This window comes from Peromyscus leucopus, chromosome 9 (assembly GCF_004664715.2).
Source record: "Peromyscus leucopus breed LL Stock chromosome 9, UCI_PerLeu_2.1, whole genome shotgun sequence".
NCBI classification, from domain to species: domain Eukaryota; kingdom Metazoa; phylum Chordata; class Mammalia; order Rodentia; family Cricetidae; genus Peromyscus; species Peromyscus leucopus.
Window position 1 is genome coordinate 58074522 of NC_051070.1, and position 17374 is coordinate 58091895.

General features: G+C 49.7%; 1 protein-coding gene across 5 annotated transcripts in view; it reads left to right on the top strand.

Moving 5' to 3' along the window:
• Extl3 (exostosin like glycosyltransferase 3) overlaps positions 1 to 17374 on the top strand; it is a 92363-nt gene that overhangs the window by 64759 nt on the left and 10230 nt on the right. For 4 of the 5 annotated variants that reach the window (XR_005092166.1, XM_028889987.2, XM_028889984.2 and 1 more), the window contains exons 2-4: positions 775 to 864; positions 2758 to 5368; positions 13065 to 13192. Coding sequence is in view for 4 of the 5 variants with exons in the window: in XM_028889987.2 (XP_028745820.1) it covers positions 3221 to 5368; positions 13065 to 13192 (2276 nt within the window). In the remaining variant the exon portion in view is untranslated. The remainder of the gene's footprint in view (positions 1 to 774; positions 865 to 2757; positions 5369 to 13064; positions 13193 to 17374) is intronic. The other variant, XM_028889988.2, reaches the window with a different exon arrangement.

The following is a 17374-nucleotide window of genomic DNA, read 5'->3' on the forward strand; positions in this document are numbered from 1 at the left end:
GGTGGGCGAGGATAAGGAAGATGCACTGTGTATTTGCACTGAGAACCGCTGGAGATCACTGTGCTGGCATTTACTTCTGGATGAGAGAGTAACAGAAGAAAGTTCAAGTGTTTCTCTTCTTTTTTGCTAGAAAACTGTAAGTCGATGTTTAGGAGGCAGAGTCCACGCCATTGGCCATTGATTGCTCGTTTGGCTCATGCTGGTGGATGAGATAGAACTTAGTGGATGAAATTCTTTAGAAATGTTTGTTGGTTTCCGTTCCAACATTTGTTTCCATTGTCAACTCTGCTTGTATGTTGGGCGCACTGGGAGTACTGTTGTCCAGATGCGTGGAACCCGAGGTTCTCCTGCCTTTGCTTCTTCTGTGTGGGACGGCAGGTGTGGCAGCACACCTGGCTCATGCTGCTGCTGGTTCATTTATGCCTCCAGATGCTCATCACCTGCCTCCTGTTTGTCCTGAACTCTGTTCTAGGAGTAAACATCATCTCACCTACAAAGAGCTCAGTGCAAGCCTCTGAAAGTCCTTGTGTACTGCCCACCTTTTATAGCAGTCTGCTTTACACTCTCCAGCACGTCAGCAAGCAACAACTGCCCAAGTAGTTCACCTGTGAAAAAATTCCCCATTGTCTTGGTGTTTGTCAGGGTAGTACCTGCGCACTCCGAAGAGCTCTGCCTGGTAGTCTGCTCTGTGACCGCTGAATCTGCAAGGGAAGCCCTTTCAGAAAGACTAAAGAAAGTCCTTAACAGTCACTTTCTATTTTCTCTTTAAATCAGGAGAGCAAGTTCTGCTGTCAACTATTTCAAGAATCGTGTATTGAAGCATAATGCTACAACATAAAGCAGAGAAAGGAAGAACCGAGTAAGGTGAGCAGGGAAGGCACTGGCTGCAGGGCCTGGATTCTTTCTTGTCTTCTCTGTTCGGTTCTTATTTACTCAGCATTACAACAGGAGCACAAACATTTAAGTACAAGGATAATTGTGGGTGCTTTGGAAGTTGGGATCATGAGTCGGGCATAGTGGTGCACGCCTTTAATCCCAGCACTCAGGAGGCAGAGGCAGGTGGATCTCTGAGTCTGAGGCCAGCCTGGTCTACAGAGCGAGTTCTAGGACAGCCAGGGCCACATAGTGAATCTCTGTCTTCAAAACAAACAAGAAATGCAGGTCTTGATGTGGGATGTTTGACTTGATGTTATTTATCTGAGTTTGAAGATTTGTTTTCATTTTTATTTTTTGAGACAGGGTCTCACGATATAGCCCTATCTAGCCTAAAACTCACTGTATGGACCAGGATAGTTTCAAGGTCAGAGAGCTTTGCCTGCCTCTGCCTCATGAATGCTAGTATTAAAGGTGTGTGCTACCACCCGGCCCTAAAGATTTATTTTTATTTTTAAATTAGGTGTTTTGTGTGCGGATCTGTGCACACAAGTGTGGGTACTTGTGGAGGCCAGAGGCTTTGCTTGCCTGGGAGCTGGAGTTGCAGGCGGTTGGGAGTCACCCCATGTGAGTGCTGCAAACCAAGCGTGGATCCTCTGCCAGAGCTGGAGGCTCTCTTAGCTGCTGAGCCATTGTCTCAGCCCCTGTGTATCAAGTTTAGAATTTCCAAGTTTAGTATTTCAAGGGTAGATTTTTGTTTTGCTCTGTCATCCTTATCAATTGTTCTCCGTAAACCTTAGTCAAACTGTCGTCAACGTTTTGTCTTAACCTAAGAGTAGAAAAGACCTTATCAGACTTTAACAGCTGCACACCTGGAGCAGAGATGGGGGCTGGGGTGAGCCTCTGTGAGACAGTGCACTGCCTTGCAGATGTGCGCCTGCTGTGGTGGACTCTTCCCATCCCCATTCCGGGCATTGAATTCACAGATTTGACAAGATAGGCAGATGCTCTGCAGCTGTGTATGCCTTAGACTGTCTCTTAGACTCTGCAGAGTTTGATGAGGTCAAGGGTTATTACACATGCTAGGCAATTCTTCTTGACATATGTCCGATGTGTCAAGAGTGCATTGTAGCCACCTACACTTTTGTTTTCTTTTGTGAAGCAGGGTCTCACTGTGTAGCCCAAGCTGGCCTTGAACTCAAGATGCTCCTGCCTCAGCCCGAGTGCTACCTACATACACCCTCCCTTGGCACAGAGCAGTATGACTTGACTTCTGGGTATGCCAGTTTGAAGGGAAGGTAGGTAGGCAGCTCCTATATGTTGGGCTTGTAGAGCTGGTGAGGGGACTGGGGTGCTGGGTCAGAGTGCAGAGTCTCTACTTCATGTCATAGCACGATAATGCCTTGTTCTCTGCATGCACTCATCTCCATTTTGCAAGATTAGGTCACTGACTATGAGGGCCGACAGCAGGTCCATCCCTGAAGGGTGAAGGACGATGCCTCTCATTTCTAAGTATACTGTTCTCTCTGAAAGGCCAAGTCACTGTTTCTATTTTAAGGAGTGCCTGATGTCTGCTAATGGGAGGTAAATAGAACAAACTGGGGAATACCTTTTATCTATTCCTGGTGAAGTTCAAAGAGCCCTCAACGCTTTTCAAGTCTAAATTTAACAAATTGAGCTTCTCAGGGCTGTTTGTGTTGAGCAGTTCACAAGGAGACTTTCATGTCAGGCGAGGACCAAGGTTAGATGGACGTTGCTTCCCCTCATCTCCTGAGGTGCCCAGGTCTCAGGTAGTAACCACTGTGCAGGGCCTGGCCTGTGGGATGGGAATGGAGCTTTGAATATAATCTTCTCAAGACTGACAAGATTCTCCTTCCTTTGCAGGCCTGATTGTTGGTAGTGGCGTGGAGGACAGGGCTGGCCTTTCCAACTGCCAGCTCTTTTTACCTGTCACTGCATAACTTGAATAGAAGCTATGCACACTGGCTGGGCAGCAAAGCCAAGGAACAGATGCTATGGCAGTTAAAACGGTCCCTCCGAGCCCGGGGCCTTCTCCCTGGATTTCAACACCATGGATCTCTTCCTTTTCATCCCATCAGCCATGTGGTACCTTTTTCTATCTGATGACAACAGCCAGTACTTCGGATCTGCCTGACTAGGGTTCGAGACCTTCTGAGTCACAGCTGAGGAAAATGAAATTTCCATTTTATCTGGTGCCTTGTGCAGGGAGCACACTGACTCTTCCAGGAACTTGTGAGTGAGAAAGAGGTTGAGTTTTGACAAACAGACTCATGGTTATGGCGAGTGATCCAACGTGATCAGAGTGGGCAAGAGCCACGGAGAACTCATGACAGGCTATACCATGCTGCGGAATGGGGGAGCGGGGAACGGTGGTCAGACCTGTATGCTGCGCTGGTCCAACCGCATCCGGCTGACGTGGCTGAGTTTTACCCTCTTCATCATCCTGGTCTTCTTCCCCCTCATCGCTCACTATTACCTCACCACTCTAGACGAGGCGGATGAAGCCGGCAAGCGCATCTTTGGGCCTCGGGCTGGCAACGAGCTCTGTGAGGTCAAACACGTTCTAGATCTTTGTCGGATCCGTGAGTCTGTGAGCGAAGAGCTGCTCCAGCTGGAAGCCAAGCGGCAAGAGCTGAACAGTGAAATCGCCAAGCTGAACCTCAAGATTGAAGCCTGTAAGAAGAGCATAGAGAATGCCAAGCAGGACCTGCTGCAGCTCAAGAACGTCATCAGCCAGACGGAGCACTCCTACAAGGAGCTGATGGCCCAGAACCAGCCCAAACTGTCCCTGCCCATCCGACTGCTCCCCGAGAAGGATGATGCTGGCCTCCCGCCCCCCAAGGTCACTCGGGGCTGCCGGCTACACAACTGCTTTGATTACTCCCGCTGTCCCCTGACCTCTGGCTTTCCTGTCTATGTCTATGACAGTGACCAGTTTGCCTTTGGGAGCTACCTGGACCCTCTGGTCAAGCAGGCTTTTCAGGCTACGGCGAGAGCCAATGTCTACGTGACAGAGAACGCAGCCATTGCCTGCCTGTACGTGGTGTTGGTGGGGGAAATGCAGGAGCCCGCCGTGCTGCGGCCCGCCGACCTCGAGAAGCAGCTGTATTCTCTGCCGCACTGGAGGACGGATGGGCACAACCATGTCATCATCAACCTGTCCCGGAAGTCGGACACACAGAATTTACTGTACAACGTCAGTACGGGCCGGGCCATGGTGGCCCAGTCCACGTTCTACGCTGCCCAGTACAGGCCTGGCTTCGATTTGGTTGTGTCTCCGCTTGTCCATGCCATGTCAGAACCCAACTTCATGGAGATCCCCCCGCAGGTGCCAGTGAAGCGGAAATATCTCTTCACTTTCCAGGGGGAGAAGATTGAGTCCCTGAGGTCTAGCCTTCAGGAGGCCCGGTCCTTTGAGGAAGAGATGGAGGGCGACCCGCCCGCTGACTATGATGACCGGATCATTGCCACCCTGAAGGCTGTCCAGGACAGCAAGCTAGATCAGGTGCTGGTGGAATTTACCTGCAAAAACCAGCCGAAGGCCAGCCTGCCCACCGAGTGGGCGCTCTGTGGGGAGCGGGAAGACCGCCTAGAGTTACTGAAACTCTCCACCTTCGCCCTCATCATCACCCCCGGGGACCCGCACTTGGTTATTTCATCTGGGTGCGCAACACGGCTCTTCGAAGCCCTGGAAGTGGGAGCCGTGCCGGTTGTTCTGGGGGAGCAGGTGCAGCTCCCGTACCATGACATGCTGGAGTGGAACGAGGCCGCCCTGGTGGTGCCCAAGCCGCGAGTTACGGAGGTTCACTTCCTGTTACGCAGCCTTTCGGACAGTGATCTGTTGGCCATGAGGCGGCAAGGCCGCTTTCTCTGGGAGACCTACTTCTCCACTGCTGACAGTATTTTTAACACCGTGCTGGCCATGATTAGGACGCGCATCCAGATCCCAGCTGCTCCCATCCGGGAAGAGGTAGCAGCTGAGATCCCCCATCGGTCAGGAAAAGCCGCAGGAACTGACCCCAACATGGCTGACAATGGGGACCTGGACCTGGGGCCGGTAGAGACAGAACCGCCCTATGCCTCACCTAAATACCTCCGGAACTTTACTCTGACTGTTACGGACTGTTACCGCAGCTGGAACTCTGCACCCGGGCCTTTCCATCTTTTCCCCCACACACCCTTTGACCCTGTGCTGCCCTCTGAGGCCAAATTCCTGGGCTCGGGGACTGGATTTCGGCCCATCGGTGGCGGGGCTGGGGGCTCTGGCAAGGAGTTCCAGGCAGCCCTTGGAGGCAATGTCCCGAGGGAGCAGTTCACAGTGGTGATGCTGACCTATGAGCGGGAGGAAGTGCTCATGAACTCCCTGGAGAGGCTCAACGGCCTCCCCTACCTGAACAAGGTAGTGGTGGTGTGGAACTCCCCCAAGCTGCCCTCGGAGGACCTTTTGTGGCCAGACATTGGTGTCCCCATCATGGTAATAGAAATGGGCAGTACGTTTTACTGCGCGGACTAGTACCACCCTCTTAAGTGCCTTTTCTAGCTTTTATCAGTTTCGCTCCCTCACTAGTAACAGAGGTGAATATACTTGTGTACACACACACACACACACACACACACACACACACACACACACACACGCTTGCTCCTGGTGCTGGGGATTGAGCCCAGGGCCTTTTACATGCTGGTATAGCGCGTTTATCTATTTATTTATAAACCCTTACAGGTTCCTTTCCCTGTGAAGGTTCTGCTTGCTGCCTTTCAGGCTTTGCTGGTTCCATTACTGCCCAGCATGTCCTAAGACTCCCTGGTGCCTCCACAATAGAAACTGATGCTGGAGCCATGCAGGTTCACAAAGCTCCCTCCCTCCGTTACCCTTCGGGCATCTTCCATGTTGATGAGAGGAGTCAGGGGAAGCTCTCAGGGCCCGGTAGGCACTGTGTTTAGTCTCTCTCCATCTCCCTTCTCCAGCTCTCGCCAGGACCGAGGAGTAACAGGAACTGTGCTCAAGTGTGGTCCAGTCCAGAACCTTCCATTTCAGTGCCCCCAAAAGGACTGGGGAATGACACAGGTCGTCTCCCAGGGTACAGTGGAAGCTTCTGGAAGGCTGGCATTGGGGTTTTTGATATTTGAGAGTTGAAGACTTTGAACCTTCTTTTCTAGAGTATTTTGCCAGCTGCACTAACGCTTTGCTGTGTCTGAGTCCCGGGTCCAGGGGACACATTAGTGTGTAGGATAGAGTGTGGTTTCTCAGGACTCTGCATGTCTGCCTACAGTACTACACTTAGCCATCTGGGAGAGAGACTCGCTCCATTTCTTTTGTCCTAAGACTACCAAGCACTTGGCTGCACTGTGATTACTCTAGAGAAAGCAACAAAGGAGGACTAAAGGTCTAGTGGACTGTGCATTACTAGATGCTTGCTTGAGAAAATTCAGAGTTTTTTTGGGATGATTTGTCTAGAAAGGGGTCTGGATCTAGTCCAATTTTTAAAAGTTTATGTTATTGGAAAAGTCATCCTTTTAGAAGGTTTTCTTTTGTTCTTTTTTTTTTTTTTTTCGACATGTCTCACTATAGTTTGCTCTGGCTGTCCTGGAACTCACTCTGTAGCCCAGGCTGGCCTTGAACTCACAGAGATCCACCTGCCTCTGCCTTAGAGTGCTGGGGTTAAAGGCGTGCGCAGCATGCCCGGCCACCTTTGCGGTGTTTTCAGAGCAGCAGTGGCATGATGTGGTTAAAAAAACAAGTGGATGTTCTGTAAATGGGGAGGTTTCTCTGAGCGACTTCCCCAAGTAAAGTTTGCATTTTCCCTCGGTCTTTTTAGTGACAGGCTGTGGCGCTGTGAAGGAGAACGGCCCCGTAGGTTTATACATTTGCATGCTTAGCCCCCAGTTGATGAACTGTTTGGGAAGGATTTAGGAGTGAAGCCTTTTTGGAGGCGGTGTGTCTCAGGGTTGGACTTTGAGGTTTCAGAGCCCACACCCGGCCCAGTGTCTTGTTCTCCGCCTGTGGATCAGGATGTAACTCTCAGCTCCTTCTCCAGCACCATGCCTGCCTGCACGCCACCATGCTCTCCACCTCGACGCTAATGGCTTTAGCCCTGGGCAACTTTAAGCAGTTCCCAGTTCAACGCTCTCTCTGATAACAGTTGCTTTGGTCACGGTGTCTTTTTACAGCAGTCGAGCAGTGGCCGAGACGGTGTTGTTGAGTTGTTCTAAAGTGTGCTGTTTTGTGTGAGACACATTTCCTCACACGGCTTCCTACTTCCAGTAAGCGGTGACTGTAATCCAGCAGAGAACTTGCCAGAACTAATCTTTTCTTTAATCTGGTGGGAAATGAGTTGGTCCCCTGTGATTTCTGGGCAGCCCATTGCAGTAATACGATATCTAGCTAGAAGTGCCAGAAACTCTCCAAATGGGCCGTTCGAACACACTGTCTGTAGTAGCACGCAGTCTTTCCTAGTTATTTTAAAAAGAAAGAGTTTCAAGTTAGAGGATTTCAGTCTAGTTGGCTGAATATTTTGACTGTGCTTTTCCTGCTTGAGGGAGGCAGGTATTTAGAGCAGCAGTTGGAATGGCTGACCCTCATGGTGGAGGCAGGTGTCAGGGCCATCGAGGGCTCTGTTGATAATGCTTCTCAAAGTAGAAGAAGGTGTTAGGATTTCCAGCTGTAATTTAATGCATAGCCTTTCTTTTGTACCAAGCCCAAATCTCCTGGAAAGGCATAAGATTGCTTATGAGTAAACGGAATAAATATATAGTGCCTAAAGTTGAAACTGTAGAACAGCTATGTGTAAAGCATGCAGCAAGCTAGTCTGAGGATGCAGTGACTCTGAGCAGTATTACTGGTTGGAAAGCAGAGGCTTCCTGTTAGGGCTGGAACTTGCCACTTGTAACCCAGGCTGGTCCTGAGTTTGTGTTCCTCCTGCCCCCGTCTTCTGCATACCGGGCTAGAGATGCACACCAAGCCCAGCTCGCTGACTGCTCAGCGTTCTCTCGGTGCTGTGTGTGGTCTTTGTGTGCATCGTCTCCCTGGAGGCCAACCCTCTAATTTGTGCTCTTTCACTAGGGCTCGTCGGCACGGCTCTTAAAAGTTCAAACAGACTTGTCTCATAAGGTGAGACGTGCCGTTTTTTGTGCCGCATTAGCCTCAGTTAAAGTGATGAATGAAAACTAGTTCACAGTTGGTTACTCTTCACTCCCACCCCCTGCTTTTCTTCCTTTTGGCTCCTCCCATTTGTTCCCATGTGAGTGAGTGAGCAGGCCAGTGCCCCCATGGCCTCAAGGTCTTTGATGTTGGTGCTCACCTGTTAGAGACACGAGGGGGTTTGCTGTAAGTCAGAGGAAGCAGTTGCTCTTTCCGCCTCTCCTCTGTATGATGGCTGAGATGAGGCTGGCTGCAGAAATGCGCTGTGCATGCGACATTGGAGGCTGGAGGCCGTTAGGCTGGGCTGAGCCAGTGTAAGCTTAATGACGTAAAGACAGCTGTCAAGTGCGGTGCCAGGGTAAGGCTTGGAGTGGGAGTGCCGGCCTGGCCCACTGCTCTGGGTTGAGAAGAGAGGTGATGGAGGAGTCGAGACTTCTGTGAGGGATGCTATCAGATGACCCGGGAGTGCGCTGTGTGAAACAGGCAGATGTTACCGAGACTTGCTCCAACTTGCTACCAACTGATGTAGGTCAGTAGGGTTGTTGTTTGTTTGTTTGTTTGTTTTTCTTTGCTTTGGAAAGCAAGATTAGAAGTCAAATGTGGTGGCACATACAAGGGATCCCAGCAGTGTCGGGAGGTGGGGGCAGAGGGACTACAAGTTGAGGGCCAGACTGGACTACGTGTTGAGTTCAAGGCCTGCCTGAACAACATAGCGAGAAGAAAAAAAATTAGAACAAATACTAAGGGGTCTCCTAATTAACCTCATTATCGTTCTTTAGTATTATTTATTATGTTGAGTGTTCGATCTGTAAATTTGTCAAATCTTATTCCATATTCCGGAAACGGCAGGGCTGGCTTGTTCCCATTCGCCTTTACCCACTTAGTTATCCACACATTTGTATGACACGGGCCGGGCGTTTCTGGGCCGGGCATTTCTGTGCCGGGCATTTCTGGGCCGGGCGTTTCTGGGCTGGCACTATCTATGTGCTAGGGCTCCTGCTCAGTGCCAGCCTCGTGATTAAAGCGGTAACTTAGGTAGTCTTCGGAGTTACCCAGGTGTAAACACAAAGTCTGGAACACACCTTCCTGGCACAACGTGAGGAAACAGCCAGGTTTTTTTTTTTTTTTTTTTTTCCCCCCGGGGGGGGGGTTGGGGTGGGGGATTACTGTTGTAATTGAAACCAAACATCAACAGAAGTGGGAGTGTTCCTAAGTTCTTCTGGTTGCCTGTTTTCCATTTGCTAGAGGCCAGTGCTCATCTGTACGCACATGGCTTGAGGAACGACTGGGTCTTTCTGTCAGGGTTTGGTTGCCCAGGCAGACAGTGGGGAGTTGCTGAGCAGCGGTCTAGTGAGGAAGCACTGTAGTGCTGGAGCCAGAATCGGCTGGGTTTTGAGGCAGGGTCTCACGTGGCCTGCTGGCTGGCCTGCTGGCTGGCCTCGGACTTGCTAGGTAGCCTTGAATTTACATTCCTCCTGCTCCTGCCTCCCATGTTAAAGGTGAAACCTCCCCCTTCAGCTTCTGAGTCAGAACTTCCCCCTTTCTTCTTGACCGACATCCCAGGGATGGACTTGGTGAACTTTTATGCACAAGCCTGCTTGTGAATCCGGGTCAGCTCTTGTTTACTGTCGCAGTGCCAGCTTTGTGGTCTGCCCGGCTCAGGTCTTTTAAGGAATAGGAGGGAGTGAGGTGTTGATAGCACACACCTCTAATCCCAGCATTCGGGAGGTGAGGCAGGTCAAGCTCTGCAAGTTTGAGGCCAGCCTGGTCCACATGGTGAGTTCCAGGACAATGTAGAGAGACCCTGTCTCAGGTGGGGTGGGGAAGGGAGAACAAGGAGCTCCCTGTGAACTGCCGTTTACAGATGAATCCTTCTGTCTGCGCTCTGGGCCCCAGACCACCCTCCGCACCTCAGTTTCCCTTGTTCTTGTTTTTGGGCTCAGATTGGCTGTTTGCCGGGTAATTGACCCCAGCTTCTGCAGACAACACGGTGTTGTAGTGATTCAACAGAGGGATCCCCAGGCTCACACTATCAGAGGTTGACTGGATTGCTCTGCTTTCAGATAGGCTCCATAGCTTTCTTTGCACCCGTGCAGCGCCATCTCCTGGGGCTCTGGGAAAGTGCATCTGTGGCTCGTGGCTTGGTTGTCTATTTCCAATAGCCCAGGCAGTGTCCTGGCAGCTAGGCTTGGCGTCCTACCAAGTGCTCAGGCTGTGTAGATAATCCTGCTGGAGATTAATTTAGAGAACTGATAGTCCTAAAGAACAGCTTGAAGAATCAGATTTCTGTGTGTGTATCTTTTGGGACTGAGAAGGGGCTGTATTCTGCAGGACTGGCTGAACTACAGTGCTGTGAGTGGATGCAAGGTACGTTAGCAAAGTGAATGAATGATGGGTTAGTTGGTTAGTGAATAGTCATCCTGTTCCGTCCTCTCAGGTGGTCACATGATCTTACCTGATAACATCTTAACATGGATGGGATTTTACATCACTAAACTTGCGTTTGGGACCTGCCACTTCTGGCCACCTTCCCGCTCCCTGGGGAACAAAGGCTGCTGAAATGTAAGGCAGTGGTGGGTTCCCTCCTGGCTGTGTGTGTCCACGTTGATGTGACTGAGGACCCAATCCAGGATGTCCTAGTCTAGGCGAGTGTTGTGTTCTCCCTCCCTGAGTCTCTCTTTGCTTTTCTGTAACCCAGTTGGACAGTCTCTGCCTGTTGAATAGCCGTCTGTTTCCTGACCCAGAGCCTGGCCTCTTTGTTCTGTTTCCACTGAACCTGGCTACAAACCGGGCTGCTTTGTTGTTGTTGTGTTTTAAATGATTAAATATGCTCAGGGCAAGGCGGATTTCCGAGTCTGTTGCTGGGCTCTGACATCTGGAGTAGTGTAGTTAGGATCCTTCTTTGTGTTGCTGGGGCCTGTCTAAAGCAGCCTCCAGCTAATCTGTCAGTTCATGTACATTTGTGATTGACGTCATTTTCTGTGACGCAACAGGAATTAATGATACATTTTCCACAGTGGCTTTGGTTGGAAGACATTTGCAAAGTAAGCAGCAGTTTAGTAGACAAGAAGAGACTGGGAAAGTGAAGAGCTGGGTTGTCAGCTGATCCTGACTCAAAGACCATCTCCCAGATATGCAGATGTGCAAAGCAGCGTCCTCTCCAGAACTGACAGCAGTGTCCACACAGAACTCCCTTCACCCTCCCCTCAGGTCAACAGTCCACCTTTGGCATGGCTGGGAGCAAGTCCCAGTGATGTCCCTGTTGGTACTTTGACAATTCCCTTTGTTTGCAGTACTTCCTTTTCTGTTGCTGTGATAAACAGTATGGCCAAGGCAGCTTACAGAATGAAGGGTTTACTTGGGCTTTGTGGTTCCAGAGGAACAAGAGTCTGTCATGGCAGGGAAGCAAGACAGGAGCAGGCATGGCAGCCGGGGAGAGGCTGAGCGATCACAGACTGGTCCACAAGCAGGAAGCAGAGTGAACTCAAAATGGCTCAAGTCTAAACTTTTTTTTAATGTGGTTTCTCAAGACAGGGTTTCTCTGTAAAACCCTTGGCTGTCCTGGAACTCATTTTGTAGGTCAGGCTGGCCTTGAACTCAGAGATCTGTAGCTAGAGTTTTCCTGCCTTGCCCACAGTCAGGACAAATCTTTGTCACCCACCAGTCCCACAGCCGCTCAGACCCAACCAAGTAAACACAGAGACTTATATTGCTTACAAACTGTATGGCCATGGCAGGCTTCTTGCTAACTGTTCTTATATCATAAATTAACCCATTTTTATAAATCTATACCTTGCCACGTGGCTGGTGGCTTACCGGCGTCTTTACATGCTGCTTGTCCTGGCGGTGGCTGCAGTGTCCCCCACTCCTCCTTCCTGCCTGCCACGGCCATACAGTTTATAAGTATTATAAGCGTCTGAGTGATTATTTTATACGTGGATTGTGGGACTGCGGGGTTTGGTGGAACCTGGAGAGAAGCCCTCCAGCAACAGAGATCCGCCTGCCTCTGCCTCCCGAGTGCTGGGATTGAAGGCGTGCACCACCATACCCTTCAAGTCTAAACACTTAAAGTACGAGACAGTGACACACTTCCTCTAGCCAAACACACCTCCCAAACTTCTCAGACAACTGCCAGCCGGGAATCAGACCTGTGGGGACATCCCATTCAAACTGCAGGTTCCTTAGCTATTAGGAACTTATAGTCCAACTAATGAGGAAGCATCATTTTACTCTAAGAAAGCAAAGAGGATCACACGGGGCTTCAGATAGCCAGAATGGTCATCTCACTTCCACCACCTTCTGCCCTGCACTGAGGATAACCTCCTCCTGATACCACGTATCAAGTGTATCCCAGGTCTGGAAGTCTACATACCCGTGATGTCAGCCAAGGCCTGGCTGAAAACATCTTCTCTCCATCCTTCTACCAAAATTACTCTTCCTCGGAAGACCCGGCACAGATGCCTCCCTGATCATCAAAACAAATCAACCCTGTGCACACATACCTAGCGAAGAAAGGAAAGGCTTTGTATGCATAGTGATCCCTGTAGATGTCAACATTGTGGGTGGACTCCACAGAGGTGAACCGATAACACTTTTCTCAAAAGGTTTATTTCCCAAAGGCTTTAAAATTGTGTGTGTGTGTGTGTGTGTGTGTGTGTGTGTGTCCAGAAATGAGGTAAACTCGAAAGTGTTTCTCAGGGTCGTTTTAAAGTTTGTGAGCAGTTGGGTGGGTTCGAGCGCGGACCTGGGCTTAGTGTGTTGCCACTTTGTGTTCTCTTGGGAAACATGTTTAATCTAGACTTGGTCTAAAATAATCCTCAGTGTGTGTTTCATGAGAAAGTCATGAATGACTGACGGTGAGTGTGAGATCCTCTTCAGTGGGAGGCAGCTTCATTGAGAGGCACGTGCTAATGTCACAAGCAAGTAGCCGGCCACCAGGCCAGTTTGTTAGTAAGATTTGGACTAAAGTCACTTTGAGAATTCTTTAATGTAGCATTGATTTCTCGTGTTTTTCTCTCTCTCATTTCAGGTTGTCCGCACTGAGAAGAACAGTTTGAACAATCGATTCTTGCCCTGGAATGAGATTGAGACAGAGGCCATACTGTCTATTGATGACGATGCTCACCTCCGCCATGATGAAATCATGTTTGGGTTTCGGTGAGGGACAGACTTTCAAACACTTGAGTGTGAAAGTGATAAAAACCAATTGAACAGCAGAGGAGGAACCCTAGGAGGCTGTCAGGGCATCGGAGGGTGGGGTTGGTCCCGGGTCTCAGTGGTTTGCCTGACTCTTACTGATCCTCTCTGGGGCTCCTCTGATCCCAGGAGGCTCTTCTTCTGGGGCCAGGGAGATGGGAGTCTGTATTAGCTGGGCCGGGGTTCCCTGCCTCTCTCCGACCTGCAGGTCTGTCGTCCTTAAACATGACCTTCTTTGCTGAGAATAGAGGTTTGTGTTAAAGGAAGGGTGGAGCAACAAAGGAGTGTTTTTTGAGGAATAGAACAGTGCCCGAGTATTGGTCCCCAAGATGTAAGTGGGGTGGAGAACAAGGGTCCGACAGGAAAAGGGGGCAGGAGAAGGAGGTGGAGCGGTGGTGGTGGTGACACTACCATCTGTTAAGTGCATGCCGCGTGCTGGGGACTGCCGGAGAATCCCGGTTAATTTCTGCTCTGACGACGTATCTGACAGAAGCGGCGCAGGGGAGACTGATGGGACTCGGGGTCTGAAGCATCCTGTCAGTGGGTGCTCGGCTCCTTCTGTGGGTGCTCGGCTCCTTCCGTGGTGCTCGGCTTCTTCCGTGGGTGCTCGGCTCCTTCCGTGGTGCTCGGCCCCTTCCGTGGGTGCTCGGCTCCTTCCGTGGGTGCTCGGCTCCTTCCGTGGGTGCTCGGCCCCACGCACACGGACACAGCCGCATAGCAAGGAGAGCGTGTGCCGAGGAGGTTCTCTGTCACGGCAGACAGGAAGCAGAGCATGGATGACTATGGGAAGGGCCCAGGGCAGGGTCCCCCAGAGACATGCCCCCAGTGGGCTTGCCCTTCCAACTAGGACCCCACCATCTCCCAATAAAGCCATCACATTAGAAATCCATCCAGGGATGAGTCCCCTCGTGAGGTCAGAGCAGTCACATACACAACCCAGGGCTGTGTCTCATCGAATGAATGAACGAACGGAGGGAGCCGGCAGCCCTGGGGCCCGGCGGCGGTGGAAGTTGTAGTTTGTATATGTGACCTCTAGGCGGGAGTTGAGAGACTAGCGAGCAAAGCGTGAGCAGTGGCGGGTGGCTGATGATTTGCAGGCCTCTGTAACTCTCCCTCCCTGTTGTGCGGGGGTGCTCTCTCAGATTCATCGTCCAGCTGCTCTGGGGGCTCAGGTGGCCTAGTGAGGCACACTGCCTGTAAGGAATGAAGTGGATTGGGGGTTCTGAGTGGGCTATCACTGGTGTGTGGGCTCAGGTCAGTAAAACACCTCACTGAGCATTTCGAACCCTTTTAAGGAGTGAGCATTTACTGTGGCACCCAAGGGTCACTGTGGGAAATATATCATTAATTCCTGTTCCATCCCAGAGAACAATGTATGTGAATTAATGGGTTAGTTGGAGTGCTGCTTTAGACTTGCCTCAGTGGTAACACCCAAGGGTGAACATTTGCTTGAAATTAAGTTTTCAGTGACATTTATTGAACATAATTTATGTACAGTCCCATTCACACATCCAGGTATAGAGTTGGGTAGATTTCTATACAGTTACCACAGTCCATTTTAGAAAAACATTATCACCAAAAGAAACAGTATGCATCGACCACCCTCTGTCATCTTCCAGCCCGGTAAGTCCTAAGCAATCACTAAACATCACGACTCTGAAGAGTTTCCTATTGTGGACATAAGTGGCCTCCTGTGGCTGGCTTCTCCACTCTGCCTTATTTTTCTAGGGCCATCTGTCTCTTAGCTGCAACAGCGCTTCATTCCCTTTGTGTGGGTGTGCCACATTTTCTTTCCTCTTTTATTTATTTAAAGACAGGATCTCGGGGCTGGCTGGAGAGATGGCTCAATGGTTAAGACTTGGGTTCAAGTCCCTGCACCCACACGGCAGCTCACAACTGTCTCTAGCTCCAGTTCCAGGGGATCTGACACTCTCAGACATACATGCAGGCAAAACACTAATCAATGCACATAAATCATTTTAAAAAGCCGGCGTGGGGGAGGGCTCCTCACTATGTAGCTCTGGTTGTCCTGAAACTTGCAATGTAGACCTGGTTGGTCTTGAACTCAGAGATTAGCTTGCCTCTGCCTCCTGAGTGCAGGGATTAAGGGTACATACCACCAGGCCTGGGTTGTCTTTCTTAATTGTACAAATGGACATTTGGGTCTCTACTGCTTGGCAGTGAAGCACAGTGCTATACTGTGCCCCCGTTCATGTGCATTGTCTGGACAGGAACATTTCTGGGGTACATAGCTAGCTGTGGGGTGACTGGCCAGAGCATAGATGTTTTGAGGACCTGCTAAATGGCTTTTCAAAGTAGCTGCACCATTTTACATCCAGCAGTTAGTGAGCACGCCACTTTATTTACCTATATCCTTGTCAATGCTTATGCATACTTTTTTATTTTATGGCTGCCCTAAGTGGCTGTGAATTAGTGTAGTTCAAGATAGATTTGTGTGTGTGCACATCAAGGGTGTGTGTGTGTGTGTGTGTGTGTGTGTGTGTGTGTGTGTGTGTATGTATGTATGTGTGTGTGTATCTCTGTGAGTTCAAAGCCACACTGGAAACAGCCAGGCATGGTGACACACACCTTTTTAATCCCAGGAAGTGATGGCAGGAAGCAAAAAGGTATATAAGGTGTGAACACCAGGAACTAGGGTTTTTAAGCTTTTAGGCTTTTAGCAGCAGTTCAGCTGAGATCCATTCGGATGAGGACTCAGAGGCTTCCAGTTTGAAGAAACAAGATCAGCTGAGGAATTGGCAAGGTTGGCTGTGGCTTGTTCTGCTTCTCTGATCTTCAGAATTCACCCCAATACCTCCTGAGTTTTTTTATTTATTATTATTATTAATAAGACCTTTTAAGATTTGTGCTATAGGCATCTTTTCAAGTGTTTATGAATTAGTTGACCATTTGTATGCCTTTATTGGAGAAATGTTGATTCAGACTATTCAGATATTTTGCCAATTTTTGTCAGCATTCTCCAGAGAAACATAATTTATGGAATGAATTCCTGTATGTATAGAAAGGGGATTTATTAGAATGACTTACAGACTGTGGTCCAGCTAGTCCAACAATGGCTACCTATCAACAGAAGGTCCAAGAATCCAGTAGTTCAGTCACGATTCAGTAGACACTGGAATCCCAAAGAAGTAGGCTCTAATGCCAGTGAAGGAATGGACTTGCTAGCGAGGAGAGAGCCAGCACGCACGAGCAAAGCTTCCTTCTTCCAGGTCCTAATATAGGCTGCCTGCAGAAGGTGTGGTCTGGGTTAGAGGTGGGGTTTCCCTGCTCAAAAAATCTGGATTAAAGGTGTGTCTTTAAGATTCAGATCAGAAGTGGATCTTCCCGCTTCATATTAAGCAAAAATCCCTCACAGGTGTGCCCCTCCATTTGTGGATTTTGGTTAATTCCAGATGTAATCATATCGGCCACCAAGAATGGCCACCGCAGATTATCTATCTCTGTTGCTGAGTTATCAGCGTTCTTTATTCTGGATACAAGTGTGTACGTGTTGCATGTCAGAGGTGAGCAGAGACTCCCCTCAGGGAGAGTCCTTGCATTTCCTTGTGGCGTTCTTTGAAGCACAACGTTTTAAATGTTGATGAATTCTAATTTATCTGTTCACTTTCTGTTTTAGTAGCATTTACAAAACCATTTTTACTGTATTTTGTCAGTTTTAGTCCATATAAACTGGGGAAAAGGTAGTTTATCTTGGCCAGTTCACTGTGAGAAGCACAGGAGTCCACTGCCTTGGAGTTCCTCTGTACTCCGACCCACCTGGATCATAGGCTTCCTTTTGCTTCTGAGGCCACAGAAGTGACAGGTGACAGAAATAGCATCTTTACTTCTGACAGACAGTGTGCCTCCCCCCTCCCCCTCCCCCTCCCAATCTGTGGTGGATTACTGAAGCAAGTCTGTTTGCTAGCTGAGATTGAAAAAGGAATGTCCTGCTGCCTGGGCTGTTGTCCATGGTCATCAACAGCTGTTGCTCTCCCTGTCAGGAAAGGAGAAAAGCCTAGACGAGCTCCAGGAATGGTCTTTGCCACTGCAGGTGTTGGTGGTGGCATGACAGGCTGGGAGCTGTGGATGCCACCATGAGGTGTGAGGAGAGCTTCAGTCACTCCGAGGTTCCCTCCCAAGGAT